The sequence below is a fragment of the Ranitomeya variabilis genome, chromosome 6 (genome assembly GCF_051348905.1).
Source record: "Ranitomeya variabilis isolate aRanVar5 chromosome 6, aRanVar5.hap1, whole genome shotgun sequence".
NCBI classification, from domain to species: domain Eukaryota; kingdom Metazoa; phylum Chordata; class Amphibia; order Anura; family Dendrobatidae; genus Ranitomeya; species Ranitomeya variabilis.
The window spans coordinates 428,593,338-428,612,742 of record NC_135237.1 but is presented as its reverse complement, the minus strand read 5'-3'; the positions used below and the strand labels follow the sequence as shown (position 1 = coordinate 428,612,742).

General features: G+C 45.7%; 1 protein-coding gene across 3 annotated transcripts in view; it reads right to left on the bottom strand.

The window, feature by feature from the left end:
- Positions 1-19,405, bottom strand: part of ANKRD29 (ankyrin repeat domain 29) — a 127,838-nt gene that overhangs the window by 23,468 nt on the left and 84,965 nt on the right. For 2 of the 3 annotated variants that reach the window (XM_077267705.1, XM_077267703.1), the window contains one exon: positions 5,787-5,885. The exons of the other annotated variant lie outside the window; for it this stretch is intronic. In XM_077267705.1, the coding sequence (XP_077123820.1) occupies positions 5,787-5,885 (99 nt within the window). The remainder of the gene's footprint in view (positions 1-5,786; positions 5,886-19,405) is intronic. 3 annotated transcript variants of the gene reach the window in all.

Here is a 19,405-nt window from a genome sequence, read left to right as displayed (position 1 = left end):
ACCCCCCTTTTTTATGCCTGGAGGGGCTGACCAACTCGGCCAATCGAAATGCTCCAAAAAACGCCAGAGCAAATGCCAGCTTAAACAGGATAACCTCCGATTGGTTAGAACAAATCCCCAGCAATTGTTCGCCTAAACTCAATAAAACTTCATAAGACACAGGGCGCCACCCATCCAAAATTTTCCAACCTTTTCGCCACCCCTTCATCACCTGAACGACCATAAACGATTTAGTTACATCGCGTAACCCCCTAAATTTAAATCCAACTGCCAAACCAGACAAGAAATGATTAACTTTAGAAACCGACCACCCTGAATCCCAGGAGCAACAGCAGTTTTTCATCATCCTGTACGTCCGTCTCCATAGACGACCCCCAATCCACCCAAGTATCCCATGCCTTAACGTAGTGTGACCAAGTCCCTTGCGCCAGGGATCTAAACAGTAACCCTCTTACTGCCCCAACGGAAGATTCCATAAGTCTTCTGGGCATGACACTCACATGAGATCCACTTGAGGCATGATATCCGGAACCCGATCCCACTGTGAACAAGGAAGAGCATTAAAAACCAGCAAGTTGTTAACCGGCCGAAATTCAGCAGTGACCCATAAGTTACACCGTAAACCTATCCAGACCACATGTTGTAACACTCTCAGCAATGCCGGATACGCAGATGACAGTGAATTTATGGCTCTCACAGCCCCTTCTGATTCACAACCAAAACAAATCTTCGTGTTACGAACCTCCGTTCCCCACAAAGATAATGCAACTGCAATGGGGAACACCAAACACAGCAATCGATTAGAAGATAGACCGTTGTTGAGCCACTGACACACTAGCCAACTTTCTTTGAAAAACAAACGAAAACCATGCTCGTCAACCGGACCGATCATGAATCCCAATTCCTCTGCAGGCACCACTGGTGCAATCCATAATGACCTCCCATTATATGAGTCCAGAAAAAGCATCCATACTTTCAGGTCATCTTTCAAAGCCTTCCGAAGCCTGATGAAATGCGACGGGGCCCGAAACCCCACTGTAGCCAAAGACAACCTGCAACAAAAGGCCCTACCCATCGGCATTATACGGCACACGAAATTCAACTTCCCCAGCAGTGATTGAATCTCGCGCAGCGTTACCTTTTTCAACTCATAGACTCTCTTCACCTCCATCCTCATGCCAATCAATTTATCATCAGGCAACCGGCATTCCATTGCAACCGTATCAATCTCAATGCCCAAAAAATCAAAGACGTTACCGGACCCACCGTCTTGTCAGCTGCTAACGGAACGCCGAACTTTTTCGACACACTCTCCATCGAGTGAAGCAAAATTGAACAGTCTGCGGAGTGCGCTGGACCAACAAACAAAAAATCGTCAAGATAATGGATGCAGGACCAAAGTCCAGACACATCCTTTACCGTCCATTCTAAAAACGTACTGAACATTTCAAAATACGCACAAGACAGAGAACACCCCATCGGCAAACAACGATCCACATAAAAACCCCCGTTCCAGAAACACCCTAGCAAATGCAAACTATCTGGATTGACAGGTAGCAAACGAAACGCGGCCTCAATATCGGTCTTAGCCAACAAAGCTCCCTGCCCACAGTCTCTAACCCACTCCATAGCTGTGTCAAATGACGTATAAAGAACCGAGCACAGCTGTGGGTCAATTCCATCGTTAACCGACAAACCTTTTGGGAACAAAAGATGGTGAATTAACCTAAATTTGTTAACCTCCTTTTTGGGCACCACCCCCAATGGGGAAATTCTCAAGTCCTCCATAGGGAGAGACTGAAATGGACCAGCCATTCTCCCAAGTGACACTTCCTTAATCAGTTTTTCCGTGACCACTTCGGAAAATTCGTAGGCCGATTTTAAATTCTTTTTGGACCACTGCACCTTAACGTCCACAAAAGGTTTCGAAAAACCATGCCTAAAACCATAATGTAAAGTCGACGCCACCTTTTTGTCAGGGTATCTACTTAGGAACCGCTCCATCTCTGCTAGACGCACTGGCGTCACTCCTTTTGTCAAATCCGTCTGACCCTTTTTGCTTCCCTCCTCTAAAACATCTCGCTGCCCCGTGAGTACCTCCACATGATGAGCATTCGTGCTTAAATTTTCACTTTGCCCCAAACCTACAAGTCCCTTCGTTAAAGGTGAAACACAGTCCCTTCTGCATGACCGAGAGCCCCGACTGTCCTGAACCCCCGGTGCCCCCAAGAAATGACTGAGATCCTTGACTTGACCTGACTGGTGCAGTCACCCTCATCCATAAGGAAATATCCTTGTGATCCCAACGGATATTCGGATGTACCGCTTTACGTTGACTAAATTATTCGTCATATCTAATCCACCCCTGACCCCCATAAACCCTGTAAGCCTCCCCGATGATGTCTAAGTAACAGAACAAGGGGGCACAGGTCTCCGGTGATTTCTCCCCTATTACACTGGCAAAAATTGCAAAAGCCTGTAGCCAGTTAGAGAAAGTACGTGGGATCAATCTGAACCTTCTCCTCTCCTCATCCTCTTTTTTGGAATCGTCCCTACGGGCTTTATCCAAATTGAAACGCTCTAACGGGAGCAGTGAAAATATTTCTATGTACTCCCCTTTCCATATTTTTTCTTTTACCTCAGGTTTCAGATGTGCCCCTAACGGACCTTCAAAACACACGTACACCTCCCCTTAAGCCGAATCATCTACCCGTGCCGAATCGTCCCTATCCTTGTCCCCGCTCTCTGCCGGTGCCACGATTACCAGCTGCAACACCTCGCTGCCTCCCACCGATGCTACCCCAGTAACCATTGGAGCCCCCTGTGAAGTACTAGATCCTGACCTAAAAGAGTCCCTGGCCCCATCCGCCTCCAGAACCTCCCTATCCCGAGCGGTACCCAGCCAAGCCGATAGCGGCGACGGTTCAATTTGTCTACCCCTCGTCTCCCAAAGCTGGAACAAATCTTTTAACCCCTGCATTAAAATACGCATACCAAAACTAACTCCCCTACAGAAACCTCCCCACTACCTGAAACAACATTAGGAGCTAGTGATGGCAATAAAGAAGACAGCACTCTCACCTAGCTGCCTGGGTACTGTGTTCCCAGCAGCTGCCAATCCTGCATCCAGATGTAATCCTTCCGTTCGTGGTCCTCCTTGGCGGTGCGGGCTCGCGGTTCCACGAGCCCCCATGGCCCAGTCCTGTGATGACGACGCGCTGGTAGGACCCACGGAGTGGTCCCGTTCTGCAATGGGGCCCCATGGCGGTTCAAGGCGTGCAGCGGGACGACCCTGCTCAGCTGACCTGCCCCCGATTGTCAAGCCACCCCCCCTGTGATCTATCCCACCTGCCACCTCTGCAGCCCAAATCGCCCCCGCACGCGCCCCCCCTGGCTGGATCCCCAGGGGTCCGGATCAGCTGCGGCGCCTGATGAGGGGTAAGACATATCTGCAGCAGCAGTCAGGGAGTTGGCGGAGCTAAGCCGGCACCCATCACTGACTGCTCTGCGCTCTGGGGCCTGTGCTGCTGCCGCCTGTGTGCTTCCCACATCGCGCCGAGCGGCGGCCCGGATGGATGGGCTCCCCGCTGCTCCCGTACCTGGCTCCTGCTCCCTGGATGTCTCCGGTAAGTGGGCGGACCTCCCTCGCCGCGCTGACAGTGGAGGCGCCCGCCGTGCAGGCCCCCGCCCGCTCCTCTGTGCCGACCTTTGCTGCTGTGCCGGGCCCATTCCCGGCTGGGCACCCGCCGCTCCTCTGCCAGGTTCCTGGGTCGCAGTAGTCACTTCAGATGAAGCGGAGGCCGACACCTCCCCCCGCTGCAGGCCCCGCCTATTTGTGGGATTCCTCCCGGCTCCTTGGCAGCGCCCGCTATAGTTGCGGTCTGCTGCTGAAGCCGGAGGGTCCCCTGAGGGGCTCCTCATACGGCGCTGGGCCCGGGGGGTGACCTCGGGGCTCAGGCGCTGCGGAGGCCGAGACCTCCGAGGCCGGTGGCCCTCAGTCAGGGAATCAGAAGACCCAGATCCCCCCTCAGGAAGCAGACCTTGTAAGGACGCCTGCAGCCAGCCTGCGCCCCTGGTTCTAGCTGCATCACGGAGGTGCTGTAAAATCGCCTCAATCTCCATTGTAAGTGACCCACAGAGCTTGTTATATTGTCAAGAGGGGCACCAAAATGGTTGTTCTTCTAAGATGGGTGCCCCTTTTTATAGTCGTCCCCCCCCGTCGCCCCCTTTTTCCCGCCTACTTCACCTCTTAGCCAATCCGTGAGCCCCGATTCAAATAAAAATTGCCTCCTCACTTTACACTATCACCCCCTCCTTACTGTTCACTCCCTATAGGCCCACTCAACCCTGCCATGATGTCCTCCCTTAAAGGCCTGCGGCCCAGTCCGTCCTTACTTGACAGCAACTATGTTGTTTGGGAGTTATGGTAGAACCAGACACGGAAATGGAAATCTCAGGCTTAGGTAGGCTAGTAGAGTTAGTAGAGTGGGGAAATACAAGAAGTTCAGTTTTCGACAGATTCAGATGCAAACAGAAAGAGGATGTGATGTTAGAGACAGCAGACAGACAATCACTGGTATTTTGCATTAAGGTGGGGGTGATGTCACGACAAGAAGTGTATAATTGGGTGTTATCAGCATAGATTTGATACTGGAACCCAAATCTGCTGATGGTTTGCCGAATAGGGGCAGCGTATAGAGAGAAGAGGAGGGGGAAAGGACTGAGCACGAATGAGGAATTCCGACAATAATGATAAAATGAAGGAGCTGTCGAAGAGGTAGGAAGAGAACCAAGAGAGAGCAGTATGCTTGAGTCTGACAGAGCGGAGTGTAGTGAGGAGAAGCTAGTGATCCACAGTGTCAGCTGCAGAGAGATCCAGGAGAATCAGCAGGGAGTAGTGGTCATTAGATTTTGCTTTTGGTACACCATTAGAGACTTTAGTGAGGGCGGTTTCTGTAAAGTGTAAAAAGTGGAAGCTGGATTGTAGAGGATCAAAACGATTAGACGAGAGTAGGCCAAGCATTCCAGGAGTTTTGAGATGAAGGGGAGATTTGAGACAGGTCTATAGTTAGCAGGACAGTTCTAATTGAGGGATGATGTTATTCAGCCTTCCATGGTCCAGCGCTGAGTCTCTGCCACTTCTCCAAGTGTCTGTTATTGTCTGCAGCGCTGACGTCATATTGTCAGTGCTGTAGCCAATAACTGAGTTCAGTGGCTCTACCCAAGTTCTGAAGTCAATGACTACCTGCAGCGCTGTCGAGATGATGGCAGAGATTCAGCTCAGAGTAATGCACAATTTGTCTTTTTAAAACAAGCTGTAGCCGGGGGATAGGGGAATTTCAACCCTGGAAAATTCCTTTAATTCAGACAATGAAATTTATCAATCGTCTTCTTACAGAGTAAAATTATGTTTCCTGACCAAGCACTATTTCTTGATTTGTACAAAAAACTTAGGAAAAGACAATTTTAGTTACAGTTACTTTTAACATTGGATACAATCCATAATTAATTAGGTGGTGGAGGCCCACTTATAATGGACTGCTGCCCTAGATATGATCAGCATGAACAATCTACTCTTGGAATTTATGAGAACATTTATGATCAGCATAAGTATCTATTCTTGGAACTGGATCATAAATCTATCGTTACTTTGTAGCTCACACGGACTGTGTCACTGCTTTCTTTGTCAAACATTAAACCTGGAAGAGTGGAGATGATGAGCACACAGTCTAAGCAGGTTATACTGGCTATGGTGGAGGCACGAAGAACTGGAGGAATACAGTCACCTGTCGTGGTTGATTTGCCTTTGCTCCATATGTCAGCAATAATCGAACTACATCCACAAAGCCTCCCTGGGCTGCAAGAAATAGTGGAGTTGCCCCATCCTAAAAAAAAGGAGCGATGAAAAGTAATTTATTTCAGCAGAAGAACCCAGAGCTGAAAATCATGAAACATGAACTATGAAATGAGAGAAATAATCTTAAGTGGGTTGTCCATGATTACAATATTGATGATCTTTTACAGATACTGTGGGTTATCAATATGAGATCGATAGGGGCACAGCTATTGGTATTACAGTTAAAGGTGTTGTCTGGTATTACCATATTGTTGACCTTGCACCACCACCGATCAACTCCTGCAGATCTGGATGTAACAGTGCAGGTCCTTATATTGTTTAGCAGCCACTGATGAGAACTGCAGTTTACCTCCTATTCAGGTGATTGCTGGGCATGCCAAGTCATCAATCTAGTAGTCCCGAACAGCCCCTTTACACATAATACCAATAGCTACAGTTGAGAAAAAAAGATTGAGGGCCTCAGTTCCATGACCACACAGGTAGCTGTGGCCACTGGACAAACGCACTGCAAATTTCCTACTGTCTGCGGCATACCCAACACCTCTACTGATTAATATGATTAATAGGTCCCGTGGCATCTTTGCATACAGCACCACACACATGATGTTGCGGGGGCGTACCAATCAGTAGATGCGCCAGGGATGCCACAGCAGGGTCGTGGAGGTCCCAGCGCTTTGGTCACCAGGGACCTGCAGATCTTTTTGCTCAACTTCTACAATAACCAGATTTCATATGTAGATATAATGACTAATGAAACAAAATAGAAAAGACAAAATAAAGAATTAATTAATAGTAAGATTTATTTGCGATGTTGCTGCAGACTTCGTCCCAGCCTGATGTCCATGATATTTACTTATAGGGTTAAGGGCAACAAACGCCGAATTCTGCCATGAGCCACGAGGCTAGCGAAGCCCCTTTGTATGAAAAGGCTCAAGACTATCAAACTGATACTACTGGCCCTAGAATCAAAGAGAATCTGTGACCAAGTTTTTTCTACATAATCTGAGAGTAGAAAGAAAAAACTCAGTACCATAATGACAAATGGGACAATGCACCACAAGGTGCCAAACAGTCACATTTAGAAGAGAAAACCCCTCCAATGCATAATATTTAAACCAGGAGAAAGTTGCGGAGTATGTTGGTTTAATAATCTAAATTTTTATTGGTGATCATTTCAGCCATAAATGATCAAATAGTAAAAAACGTAGAATACAAAAAAGAAAAAACAGACGAGCATAAAATACAAAATACCAGTTAGCTCCAATAAGATTAGGTACATAGAAGTAGTAAATAAGAACCGATCAATGTGGATTAGTGTAAGAATAGATATATGCAGCACGGGTCAGTATAAGACCCTTAAAAGGGGCTAAATAATAGTCTGACCATAGTGACCAATCACGCATATTGGCTATGCCCAGTGCTGCATTTCAAAGGCAATATGCTTAATATAGCAAAGATCAGGTCATCCTACCCTAAAGGAGAAGAAAGTGCACTACTGCGGTCTAGTAGTTTACACGAATACCCTGAAGAAGCAACAAAACAAACCCGTGACGCGTGCATTAGGGCTCTTTTCATGTCTGGAAACCAGATTGTTAGTACTTCATGATGAGTAAGACTGACTTTCCAGTTTTGCAGTTATAAACTATGACAATTTCGGAAAGCTATTCCTTTGACCACTATGGTGATTATTTGCTAGAGTGGTGTTCTTCCTATAATTCATAAGTTGCCACTTCTATATTGAAAGAGTCGTCTTTATTCTTATGACTATTTAGTACTATATATACCCATCTTGCTTTATAATTGTGTTATCTGGTAGCCAGTGTGCTGATCCTTATCATCCTATATACTGTACTTCTGACTTTTGTATGCTTACTTTGTACGTACATTAATAAAATATATACTGTTTTTATTAACTATAGAATAAAATATGTGAAAAAAAAACATTTAAGGAGTACAGTGCTCAAACTCTGACAGCAAAAATGGCTAAAGGCATAGACTTTATCATTTCTACGAAGTAATATTTTCCATAAAACCATTTTCTCTGGTCCCTGCTGCTTACATTGACCACATTACCTTACCAGATAATCCACCTTACCCAGTAAATCTTAAAAAACTGTACTGTAAAAGTCCCCGTAAGGGATCAGCAGCTGTCAATCCAGATCAGGGTCGTACATAGAAATCATAGGGTCCCATAGCAGAAGTTCTAATTGACCCCCCCATAAAAAAAAATGATAGTATTTGGGGTTCACAGAACTTTACAGCGCTTACAAATAAATTTTCCTCTTACTGAATCACTAGATTCCCCTTTCATTGCAGCCATAAACTATGAGGACAACAAAGGTGCCCCCAATCAAAATATGGTATCCCGAAAATAAAATCCTTCAAACTACCCTCCACACACAAAGTATGATGACCCTACTGTACCCCCCTCAACACCCCTGGAAAAGTATGGTGACCCCAACACAGCCCCCATACAGTATAATAAGCCTACATACAGTAAAAATAGCTCCCCACAGCTCTCCACAATGTATAATGGTCACCATTAGCCCCCCAAACAGTATAATGGACCCCACATGGCCCTCCAAACAGTATGGAACCCACAACAACCGTCACAGTGTATAATTGCTTGCATAGTATAATGGCCCCACATAGCCCTTCATAAAGTACAATGAAGAGCAAAAGGGAAACAATGTTTTGAACTTTTTACTTTCAGGCTCTATCTCATTATCCACTTCTGCTTTGAACTTGAGACTGCCATAATTTTATAGACAATCATCTTGGATATCTCATACTAAAATTTGACTTGCAACTATTTATCATATGATTAGATATATAGATTCTGTCATGTTTCTGCATTGTTACTGTTTTGCTCCTTAAAATACAAATTTTAATTTTTACTACTTTGTTAACATTTTGTAAATTCATCTTTGGCTTTCAACACTGTCTGAATCCTTCTGGGCATGCTCTTGATCAGATTCAAACATGTGTCGACTGAAATCTGATCCCAGGTCTCTTCTACACGTTCCCAAAGTTTGTACACTGGTTGACTCATTTGGGTATGCACACAGTTTTTTCTTCAATTCTACCCACAAGTATTTGATCGGGTTGATGTCTGGGGACTGTGGGGGCCATTCTAGCACCTCTACTTCATTATTATTGAACTATTTCTTTGCCAATTTCGATATATGCTTCATGTTGGTGTCCTGTTGGAACATTATGTTGTCCTTTTCATACCCATAGTACTTGAGTGTACAAAGTAACTCATCTTGTAGGATACTCACATATAGATCACCATTGAGACCACTATCAATCCTAGTCAAGCTTCCAATGCCTTTGGCTGTGAAAAAAAAACATATCATCAGGCTTCCTGTACCGAACTTGACATTTCCTTAAATTTCTCAATCCAGTAGCCCCTTTTTCCCTTGTTTCTTTAAGACCCATTTGCATCCATCAGAGCCTAGTCTATTGACTTTAGTGTCATCACTCCAAATCACACGTTTCAAATCTTTAAATGTCCACTTTTCGTACTTGTTTGCAAACTGGAACCGAAGCTTCTTATGACAATATTGAAGTTAAGTCTTCTTCACCTTTTTTCGGGCTACCATTCCAGACTTGTGTAATGTGCATTGCACGGTGCTCGCATCGACGTCTGTGATCTCTCTATTATGAAGCATATGAGCCACCTCCACTGCCGTGTTTATCACGCCAGAACTGATAGACCTTGGGATGAGCCGACTTGTGGACTCCAATATTTTGTCTGGATGTCCACCTTTTGGCTTCTTACTGGATGGACGGACTTTATTTCGTATTCTTGCAACTGTCATGGCACTCACATGATGCAGTTTGGCAATTTTCTTGGCTGAGAGACCACTATCGATGAGCTGGATGATGCCGTTTCTCTTTTCTTGGGAAATTGTCTTCATTTCTGCTCCTCGATTCGAACCAATGACCTTTCACTTGGAAATCAATATCAATCTAATAATACACTGAGTTACTAGGGAATGTGAGAACAGGTTGCATTTTGTAGTATTCGGGAAGAAAAATATTTTTCCACTACCAGTGACATGACAAGAATCTGCATAACTTTTGAGCACAACTGTAAATACTAGCCTTCTGGCTCATTCAGAGTGGGGTGTGCCTGGAGATCAGAGCTCCAGATCTGTGTGTGCTCGTGATAAGGAAGTTAGACATTTTTATGTATGTTCCTGAATCCCCATTGCATGAGGCTGAGATTCCTGAGTTGTGGTTTCTGGGGTGAATTTTGGAATTGGTCAAATAGAGGACCTTACAATAAAAGGGGCATTGGACAATGTTACTGTGCTTAATGGGGTTGCCCAAGAGCCAGGGGCCAACACCAGGTTTCCATATTTCACTGTAAATGAGGATTTGCTATATCGGGTTACTAAACTTAGAGGGGAAGTATAAGAGTAGCTGTTAGTACCAAGATCACTATAGGTGTAGGGTACTAAACCTGTCTCATTCTCGTCTCTTGGGTTGTCATCTGGGCGTAGACAAAACCCGAGATCGCATCCGTCAAATGTTCTATTGGCCTGGGTGTTACAGACAGACATGTAATTTATTGCCGGTTCTGTCCTACCTGTCAGCCAACTGCTCCAGTCTCCCACTTCCACAGTCCCCTAGTGCCATTATCCATTATAGAGGTCCCATTTAGCTAGATTGCCAGGGATCTTGTTAGACCCTAGTTAAGTCCGCCAGAGGGCACCCCACATAGCCCTCCATATAGTATAATGGGCCCAACATAGCCCTCCATATAGTATAATGGGCACGACATTGCCTTCCATATAGTATAATGCACCGCTCATAGTCCTCCATATAGTATAATACACACCCCATAGCCCTTTTGACAAAGTCACTGACAAAGTACTGGAGGGGAAATATGTATCACTAAGGTTATTACCTTCAGTGATATGAACCTAGTGAAATGTTCCAGCACATCAAGTGTTGAGAGGGGATAATTGGCCATGTTAAAGGCTAGGTTTAGTGAACAGTGAAGAGTGGGTGGGAAGCTGTTCATCATATCTCCACCCCAGCCCCACAGTCCTCTTCCTCTTTCCCCTGCTGCTCTGGTCTCTGTACTAAGCGTTCTGAAACGTTGTATTCACAGCTAGACACAGCGGGCGAAATGAAGTGACGTCATCACTCCCGCTGTGCAGAGACATCAGATCTCAGACGCCAAAAGAAAATAATTGGTGAGGGAGCAGACGGCTCTCTCTTTTCAACATTGCTTCCTACTGTATCGGCATCCAGGAGCTAGCGAATCCAAGATCCCTACCAGCCTCAGTGTAAAAATCCACACTGCTACTGTATTGTAGCAACTGCATATATGGGAGCCAATTCTAAGACAGCAGTGTTGGCCTGTTCCTCCAGCAATAAAGCTAAAAAATCATCAGATAACAGGAGAATGGTGCAACATAGATAAACGAAGTTAACTGCAATTTTGCCTCCTCTACCACTGCCTCCTTACCTATGTCTAGGTCTAAAGGTACCTTCACACTAAACGATATCGCTAGCGATCCGTGATGTTGCAGCGTCCTGGATAGCGATATCGTTGAGTTTGACTGGCAACAGCGATCAGGATCCCGCTGTGATATCGCTGGTCGTTGCTGAAAGTTCAGAACTTTATTTGGTCGTCAGATCGCCGTGTATCGTTGTGTTTGACAGCAAAAGCAAGGATGCCAGTGATGTTTTACAATGGTAACTAGGGTAAATATCGGGTTACTAAGCGCAGGGCCGCGCTTAGTAACCCGATGTTTACCCTGGTTACCATCGTAAATGTAAAAAAACCAAACAGTACCTACTCACCTTCTGATGTCTGTCACACGTCCCTCGCCGTCTGCTTCCTGCACTGACTGAGCGCCGGCCGTAAAGTAAAAGCAGAGCACAGCGGTGACGTCACCGCTGTGCTGTTAGGGCCGGCACTCACACAGTGCAGGGAAGCGGACACCGGGGGAGGCGAATGTAAGTATGTAGTGTTTGTTTTTTTTACATTTTACACTGGTAACCAGGGTAAACATCGGGTTACTAAGTGTGGCCCTGCGCTTAGCAACCCGATGTTTACCCTGGTTACCCGGGGACTTCGGCATCGCTGGTCGCTGGAGAGCTGTCTGTGTGACAGCTCTCCAGCGACCAAACAGCGAGGCTGCAGCGATCGGCATCGTTGTCTGTATCGCTGCAGCGTCGCTTAATGTGAAGGTACCTTAAGGAAATGACATGGCTGTGTGCTTGATTCTGTGCACCTGTTTATGATGCTGTGGCTGACACACCTGAACTCAATAATTACCAGGACTGTCCACCTACTATTGGCCATATATTGTAGGTTACGTTTTATCTGTATTGTACACTTTAAAAAAACCTCCTAGCATAAAACATAGGCATCACTTAGAAATTACTTTCCAAGCCAGCTGTACCAAGGAGTACTGTATGTCTTCATGTTGGTACACGATTTATGAGATAAAAATAAAGATATCTGCACGAGTAGGTACAAAGATTAATAGTTAAGTTGGCTGGCTTCTCCTACCTCACCCTTAGCGGATGCGTGTTAATATTGCCGTTTATTTTACAAGAAATAATTGCTCTGGTTAAGTAAGGTCACACAACTCTCCCTGGGGCAACTGTTCTGATTGTGGGGAGGAACTGAAATTATACATGGTGTAGATACATCATTCTGTAAGATGAGCTGTAATGAGGGATCAGTGGTAGTAAGTGAATTAGGCTATGGCTAAAGACTTTCGGTAACTTCGTTTTCACTTGTAGTAAGAGCTCCATGCAATTTGTGCACGACTTTCCCTTCATCACAAGTAACATATTTTAAGTTTCATGTACTGCCAGTACTGTATTTTCGGGGTTGGGCAATGGGGGTCGTTGCCCTTGGAGCCAAAGTCTATGAGGGTGAAAAATTTTGCAACTCTTTCCTTTTGCTTCACCCCATTGTCAAATAATCAGCACTTGTACTTCTTGGAGATGTGCCGTGAATCCCGACTCAGTACGGCAATTGCAGAGCGCCGCAGATAATGAGTTTGTCATTGGCTGCTGTGCTTTGCATAGGCAGCAGGAAAAATGACAAAGCATACTACTGTATAATGAAGTGAACTTCGTCATCTTGGTTACTGCTTTTTCAGAAAACAGCAATTCATAGCATTCATTACTAAGAGCTGCTTTTATTTACATTTTTTTTAATCCTAAGGCTATGCTTACAAGCAGCATTTTTGCAGCAATTTGTTATCCAAATTAAAATCTGCTTTATCTGCTCTACATTACCAACTTAAGGTACCTTCACACTAAGCGACTTTGCAGCGAGAACGACGACGATCCGTGATGTTGCAGCGTCCTGGATAGCGATCTCGTTGTGTTTGACACGCAGCAGCGATCTGGATCCCGCTGTGATATCGCTGGTCGGAGCTAGAAGTCCAGAACTTTATTTCGTCGCTGATCACCCGCTGTCATCGCTGGATCGGTGTGTGTGACACCGATCCAGCGATGTGTTCACTTGTAACCAGGGTAAATATCGGGTTACTAAGCGCAGGGCCACGCTTAGTAACCCAATATTTACCCTGGTTACCATTGTAAAAGTAAAAAAAAACCACTACATACTCACCTTCTGATGTCTGTCACGTCCCCCGCCGGCGGCTTCCCTGCACTGAATGTGTCAGCGCCGGCTGGCCGTAAAGCAGAGCACAGCGGTGACGTCACCGCTGCTGCCGGCACTGACACATTCAGTCAGTGCAGGAAGCTCTCGGCAGCAGCGCGTAACCCTGTGGACGCCGGGGGATGTGACAGACATCAGAAGGTGAGTATGTAGTGTGTTTTTTTTTACTTTTACAATGGTAACCAGGGTAAATATCGGGTTACTAAGCGCGGCCCTGCACTTAGTAACCTGGTTACCCGGGTGCTGCAGGGGGACTTCGGCATCATTGAAGACAGTTTCAACGATGCCGAAGTCCTTCCCCTGATCGTTGGTCACTGGAGAGAGCTGTCTGTGTGACAGCTCCCCAGCGACCACACAACGACTTACCAACGATCGCATCGCTGGTCGTGATCGTTGGTAAGTCGTTTAGTGTAACGGTACCTTAAAGCTTTGAGATTTCAGAAATCTCATGCACACGCTTGTTTTTTTTCCTGACTGAATTTGAGCACTGAAGCGTTTTTTTTAATCTGCAGCATATCAATTCTTTCAGCATTTTTCAAGTATTTTTTATCCATAGAAAGCAATGAGAAAGTAAAAAAAACTGCAAAAAAAACAGCAAATGTTTTTTCAGCATTTTTTAAGCATTTGCTGGTGGATAAAAATAACTTTATAAAACATGTACTGTAGACAAAGCACACATGTAATCTGCACCCAAAATAACTTGGCACAAGCACAGTGAAAAGCATTGTAAAAACAAGGTAAAATGGGCATTTTGAACCCAGTGTTGTTACTGCCAAGAGACCAGGTCTTGGATGCAGAAAAAAATGCAGCAAAAACTATGTGTGAAACATTGCATTACTAGAATCAGAGCAAGGGATTGGATAAGCTGCATAGAACATTAGTCGGAAAGGTGGGATCCCAGTGGCTTCTCCCCACGAGATGCCTGTGACTGACACGCCTATAATCTCACGGAAGAGGAAACCCGTTACTCAAGGGGATCGGAAAGGGAGAAGCCGCCGAGACTCATCTGGATGGTTAGTCTGTCGTATACACAAAATAGTAGAAAAGCAATGTCCTTCTGAAGAGTTTTATACACACACTCCTCAACATTGAAACTGCAACACCAAGAAGGAAAAGTTGTAAAATTATGAAAATCACAGGATCACAAGATATATTAATGAAATGAGCATTGCGTTTGAGAACAATGTGCAGCAATCCCTGTACTTACACGCCTTGGCTGTTATCAATGAGGTAGTTAATGGTTTTCTAAGGAATGTTCTGCCATGCTGAAAGAGCTTGGTCACACAAATCTTTAAGATCCGCAGAGCAACTGTGCAATTGCCAACCAATGACGTCACAAATGTGAACATTGGGAGACCAGACCAGAGACGCTGAAGGCCATGGTAGTATGTTTAGCCCACATAGACGAGTAACTGTAGCGCAAGCAACATGCGACCTCTCGTTGTTGTGTTGAAACAGCTCCTAGGACACTTTCACATTCCCTCATGAAGACCTATACATGGTGTAACCCCTTTTGTCTCCAGACCAAATGCAGAATATTATTGTATCCAAGACAAAAGCACTGCTCATCACTGAGGAGGATAGACTCCACTCCAGTCTTTATTGCCAACTTGCTCGGCACTATATTAACCTTTGAAAAATATTGCATGAGTTCATTGGAAAAAGTATAGATGGACATCTGGAAAATAACCTAATGTCATGCAAATGCCTTCTGATGGTTTGTGTAGACACTCGTTGATGCCTTAAGTTTGGTATATGACATCTCATTTCACTTGCTGTCAGAATAGATTACTACACGCCATTCAAATCTGACAAGACCATGTGTGCAAGGTCATGCAGAACTCTTCACAAGGGAACGTCACACCGTTCCTACTCCCAGGATTATAGTGTGATGACAAAATGTACAGTAGCCAGTCCCCAATAGTCTGCATTCCAGGTACACTATCAGCTTGTGATTACATTGATTTCATGGTGAAACTAGTGGCATGGGCAATTGTTATGACCCCAATGGCGAGGGTCTCAGAGGAACGTGGAAGTCTGCAGAATACAAAAATCCAGCTCATAGGGCAGTGGTAACTGGGTTGACCATATATCTACTCCTAACGCCAACACTAGAAGTAGCCGGGGATCATTCCTACGTTGATTCTAGATGACACGCGCCAGCCGGAGAATCTAGCTACCCCTAGTAGAGGAAAACAAAGACCTTTCTTGCCTCCAGAGAAGGGGACCCCAAAGCTGGATAGAAGCCCCCCACAAATAATGACGGTGAGGTAAGAGGAAATGACAAACACAGAAATGAACCAGGTTTAGCACAGAGAGGCCCGCTTACTGATAGCAGAATAAAGAAAGGTAACTTATATGGTCAACAAAAACCCTATCAAAATCCACACTGGAAATTCAAGAACCCCCGAACCGTCTAACGGTCCGGGGGGAGAACACCAGCCCCCTAGAGCTTCCAGCAAAGGTCAGGATATAGATTAGGAACAAGCTGGACAAAAATACAAAACCAAAACAAATAGCAAAAAGCAAAAGGCAGACTTAGCTGATATAACTTGGAACCAGGATCAGTAGACAAGAGCACAGCAGACTAGCTCTGATAACTACGTTGCCAGGCATTGAACTGAAGGTCCAGGGAGCTTATATAGCAACACCCCTAACTAACGACCCAGGTGCGGATAAAAGGAATGACAGAAAAACCAGAGTCAAAAAACTAGTAACCTGTCATGATCTCAATGGCAAGAGAACATAGCATAAGCATATATAGGAACTAGCTCTTGGAAGATGGGAACTGAGCTGACCATGAACTAAACCTAACGCACAACTAGCAGTGGCCGGGTAGCATGCCTACGTTGATTCTAGATGCCCAGCCCAGCCGGAGGACTAAATAAAGCTAGCAGAGGAAAATATTAGTCCTAGCTCACCTCTAGAGAAATACCCCGAAAGGAGACAGAGGCCCCCCACATGTATTGGCGGTGAGTTGAGATGAAATAACAAACGTAGTATGAAAATAGGTTTAGCAAATTTGAGGTCCACTTACTACATAGCAGAAGACAGAAAGGACACTTTCATGGTCAGCTGAAAACCCTATCAAAAACACCATCCAGAAATTACTTTAAAACTCTGGCATTAACTCATAACACCAGAGTGGCAATTCCCGTTCACAAGAGCTTTCCAGACACAGTAACGAAACTACAGCTGTGAACTGGAACAAAATGCAAAAACAAACATGGACAAGAGTCCAACTTATCTAGTAGTTGTCTAGGAGCAGGAACAAGCACAGAGAGGCTTCTGATAACATTGTTGACCGGCAAGCAACTAACAGAGCAGCAAGGTTATATAGCGACTCCCACATCTTGATGGGAACAGGTGAACAGAGAAGATGAAGACACCAGTTCAATTCCACCAGTAGCCACCGGGGGAGCCCAGAATCCAAATTCACAACAGTACCCCCCCCTCAAGGAGGGGGCACCGAACCCTCACCAGAACCACCAGGGCGATCAGGATGGGCCCTATGAAAGGCACGAACCAGATCGGAGGCATGAACATCAGATGCATTCACCCAAGAATTATCCTCCTGGCCGTATCCCTTCCACTTGACCAGATACTGGAGTCTCCGTCTGGAAACACGAGAGTCCAAGATTTTCTCCACAACGTACTCCAACTCACCCTCAACCAACACCGGAGCAGGAGGCTCAACGGAAGGCACAACCGGTACCTCATACCTGCGCAATAATGACCGATGAAAAACGTTATGAATAGAAAAGGATGCAGGGAGGTCCAAACGGAAGGAAACAGGGTTAAGAATCTCCAATATCTTATACGGGCCGATAAACCGAGGCTTAAACTTAGGAGAAGAGACCCTCATAGGGACAAAACGAGAAGACAACCACACCAAATCCCCAACAGAAAGCCGAGGACCAACACGACGGTGGCGGTTGGCAAAAAGCTGAGTCTTCTCCTGGGACAACCTCAAATTGTCCACCACCTGCCCCCAGATCTGATGCAATCTCTCCACCACAGCATCCACTCCAGGACAATCCGAAGATTCCACCTGACCAGAGGAAAATCGAGGATGAAACCCCGAATTACAGAAAAACGGGGACACCAAAGTGGCAGAGCTGGCCCGATTATTGAGAGCGAACTCCGCCAATGGCAAAAAAGCAACCCAATCATCCTGGTCAGCAGACACAAAACACCTCAGATATGTCTCCAGGGTCTGATTAATCCGCTCGGTCTGGCCATTCGTCTGAGGATGGAAAGCGGACGAAAAAGATAAATCTATGCCCATCCTAGCACAGAATGCCCGCCAAAATCTAGACACGAATTGGGTCCCTCTGTCAGAAACGATATTCTCAGGAATACCATGCAAACGAACAACATTTTGAAAAAACAGAGGAACCAACTCGGAAGAAGAAGGTAACTTGGGCAGAGGAACCAAATGGACCATCTTAGAAAAACGGTCACACACCACCCAGATGACAGACATCTTCTGAGAAACAGGCAGATCTGAAATAAAATCCATCGAGATGTGCGTCCAAGGCCTCTTAGGAATAGGCAAGGGCAACAATAATCCACTAGCCCGAGAACAACAAGGCTTGGCCCGAGCACAAACGTCACAAGACTGCACAAAGCCTCGCACATCTCGTGACAGGGAAGGCCACCAGAAGGACCTTGCCACCAAATCCCTGGTACCAAAAATGCCAGGATGACCTGCCAACGCAGAAGAATGAACCTCAGAGATGACTCTACTGGTCCAATCATCAGGAACAAACAGTTTATCAGGTGGGCAACGATCAGGTCTCTCCGCCTGAAACTCCTGCAAGGCCCGCCGCAGGTCTGGAGAAACGGCTGACAATACCACTCCATCCTTAAGGATACCTGTGGGCTCAGAGTTACCAGGCGAGTCAGGCTCAAAACTCCTAGAAAGGGCATCCGCCTTAACATTCTTAGAACCCGGTAGGTATGACACCACAAAATTAAACCGAGAGAAAAATAATGACCAGCGCGCCTGTCTAGGATTCAGGCGCCTGGCGGTCTCAAGATAAATCAAATTTTTGTGGTCAGTCAATACCACCACCTGATGTCTGGCCCCCTCAAGCCAATGGCGCCACTCCTCAAAAGCCCACTTCATGGCCAAAAGCTCCCGATTCCCAACATCATAATTCCGCTCAGCGGGCGAAAATTTACGGGAAAAGAAGGCACAAGGCCTCATCACGGAGCAGTCAGAACTTTTCTGCGACAACACTGCCCCAGCTCCGATCTCAGAAGCGTCGACCTCAACCTGAAAAGGTAGAGCAACATCAGGCTGACGCAACACAGGGGCAGAGGAAAAACGGCGCTTAAGCTCCCGAAAGGCCTCCACAGCATCAGGGGACCAATCAGCAACATCAGCACCCTTCTTAGTCAAATCGGTCAATGGCTTAGCAATATCCGAAAAACCAGCAATAAATCGACGATAAAAGTTAGCAAAGCCCAAAAATTTCTGAAGACTCTTAAGAGAAGAGGGCTGCGTCCAATCACAAATAGCTTGAACCTTGACAGGATCCATTTCAATGGAAGAGGGGGAAAAAATATATCCCAAAAAGGAAATCCTCTGTACCCCAAAAACACACTTCGAACCCTTCACACACAAAGAATTAGACCGCAAAACCTGAAAAACCCTCCTGACTTGCTGGACATGAGAGTCCCAGTCATCCGAAAAAATCAGAATATCATCCAGATACACAATCATAAATTTATCCAAATAATCGCGAAAAATATCATGCATAAAGGACTGGAAAACTGACGGAGCATTAGAAAGACCAAAAGGCATCACTAAATACTCAAAGTGGCCCTCGGGCGTATTAAATGCGGTTTTCCACTCATCCCCCTGCCTGATTCGC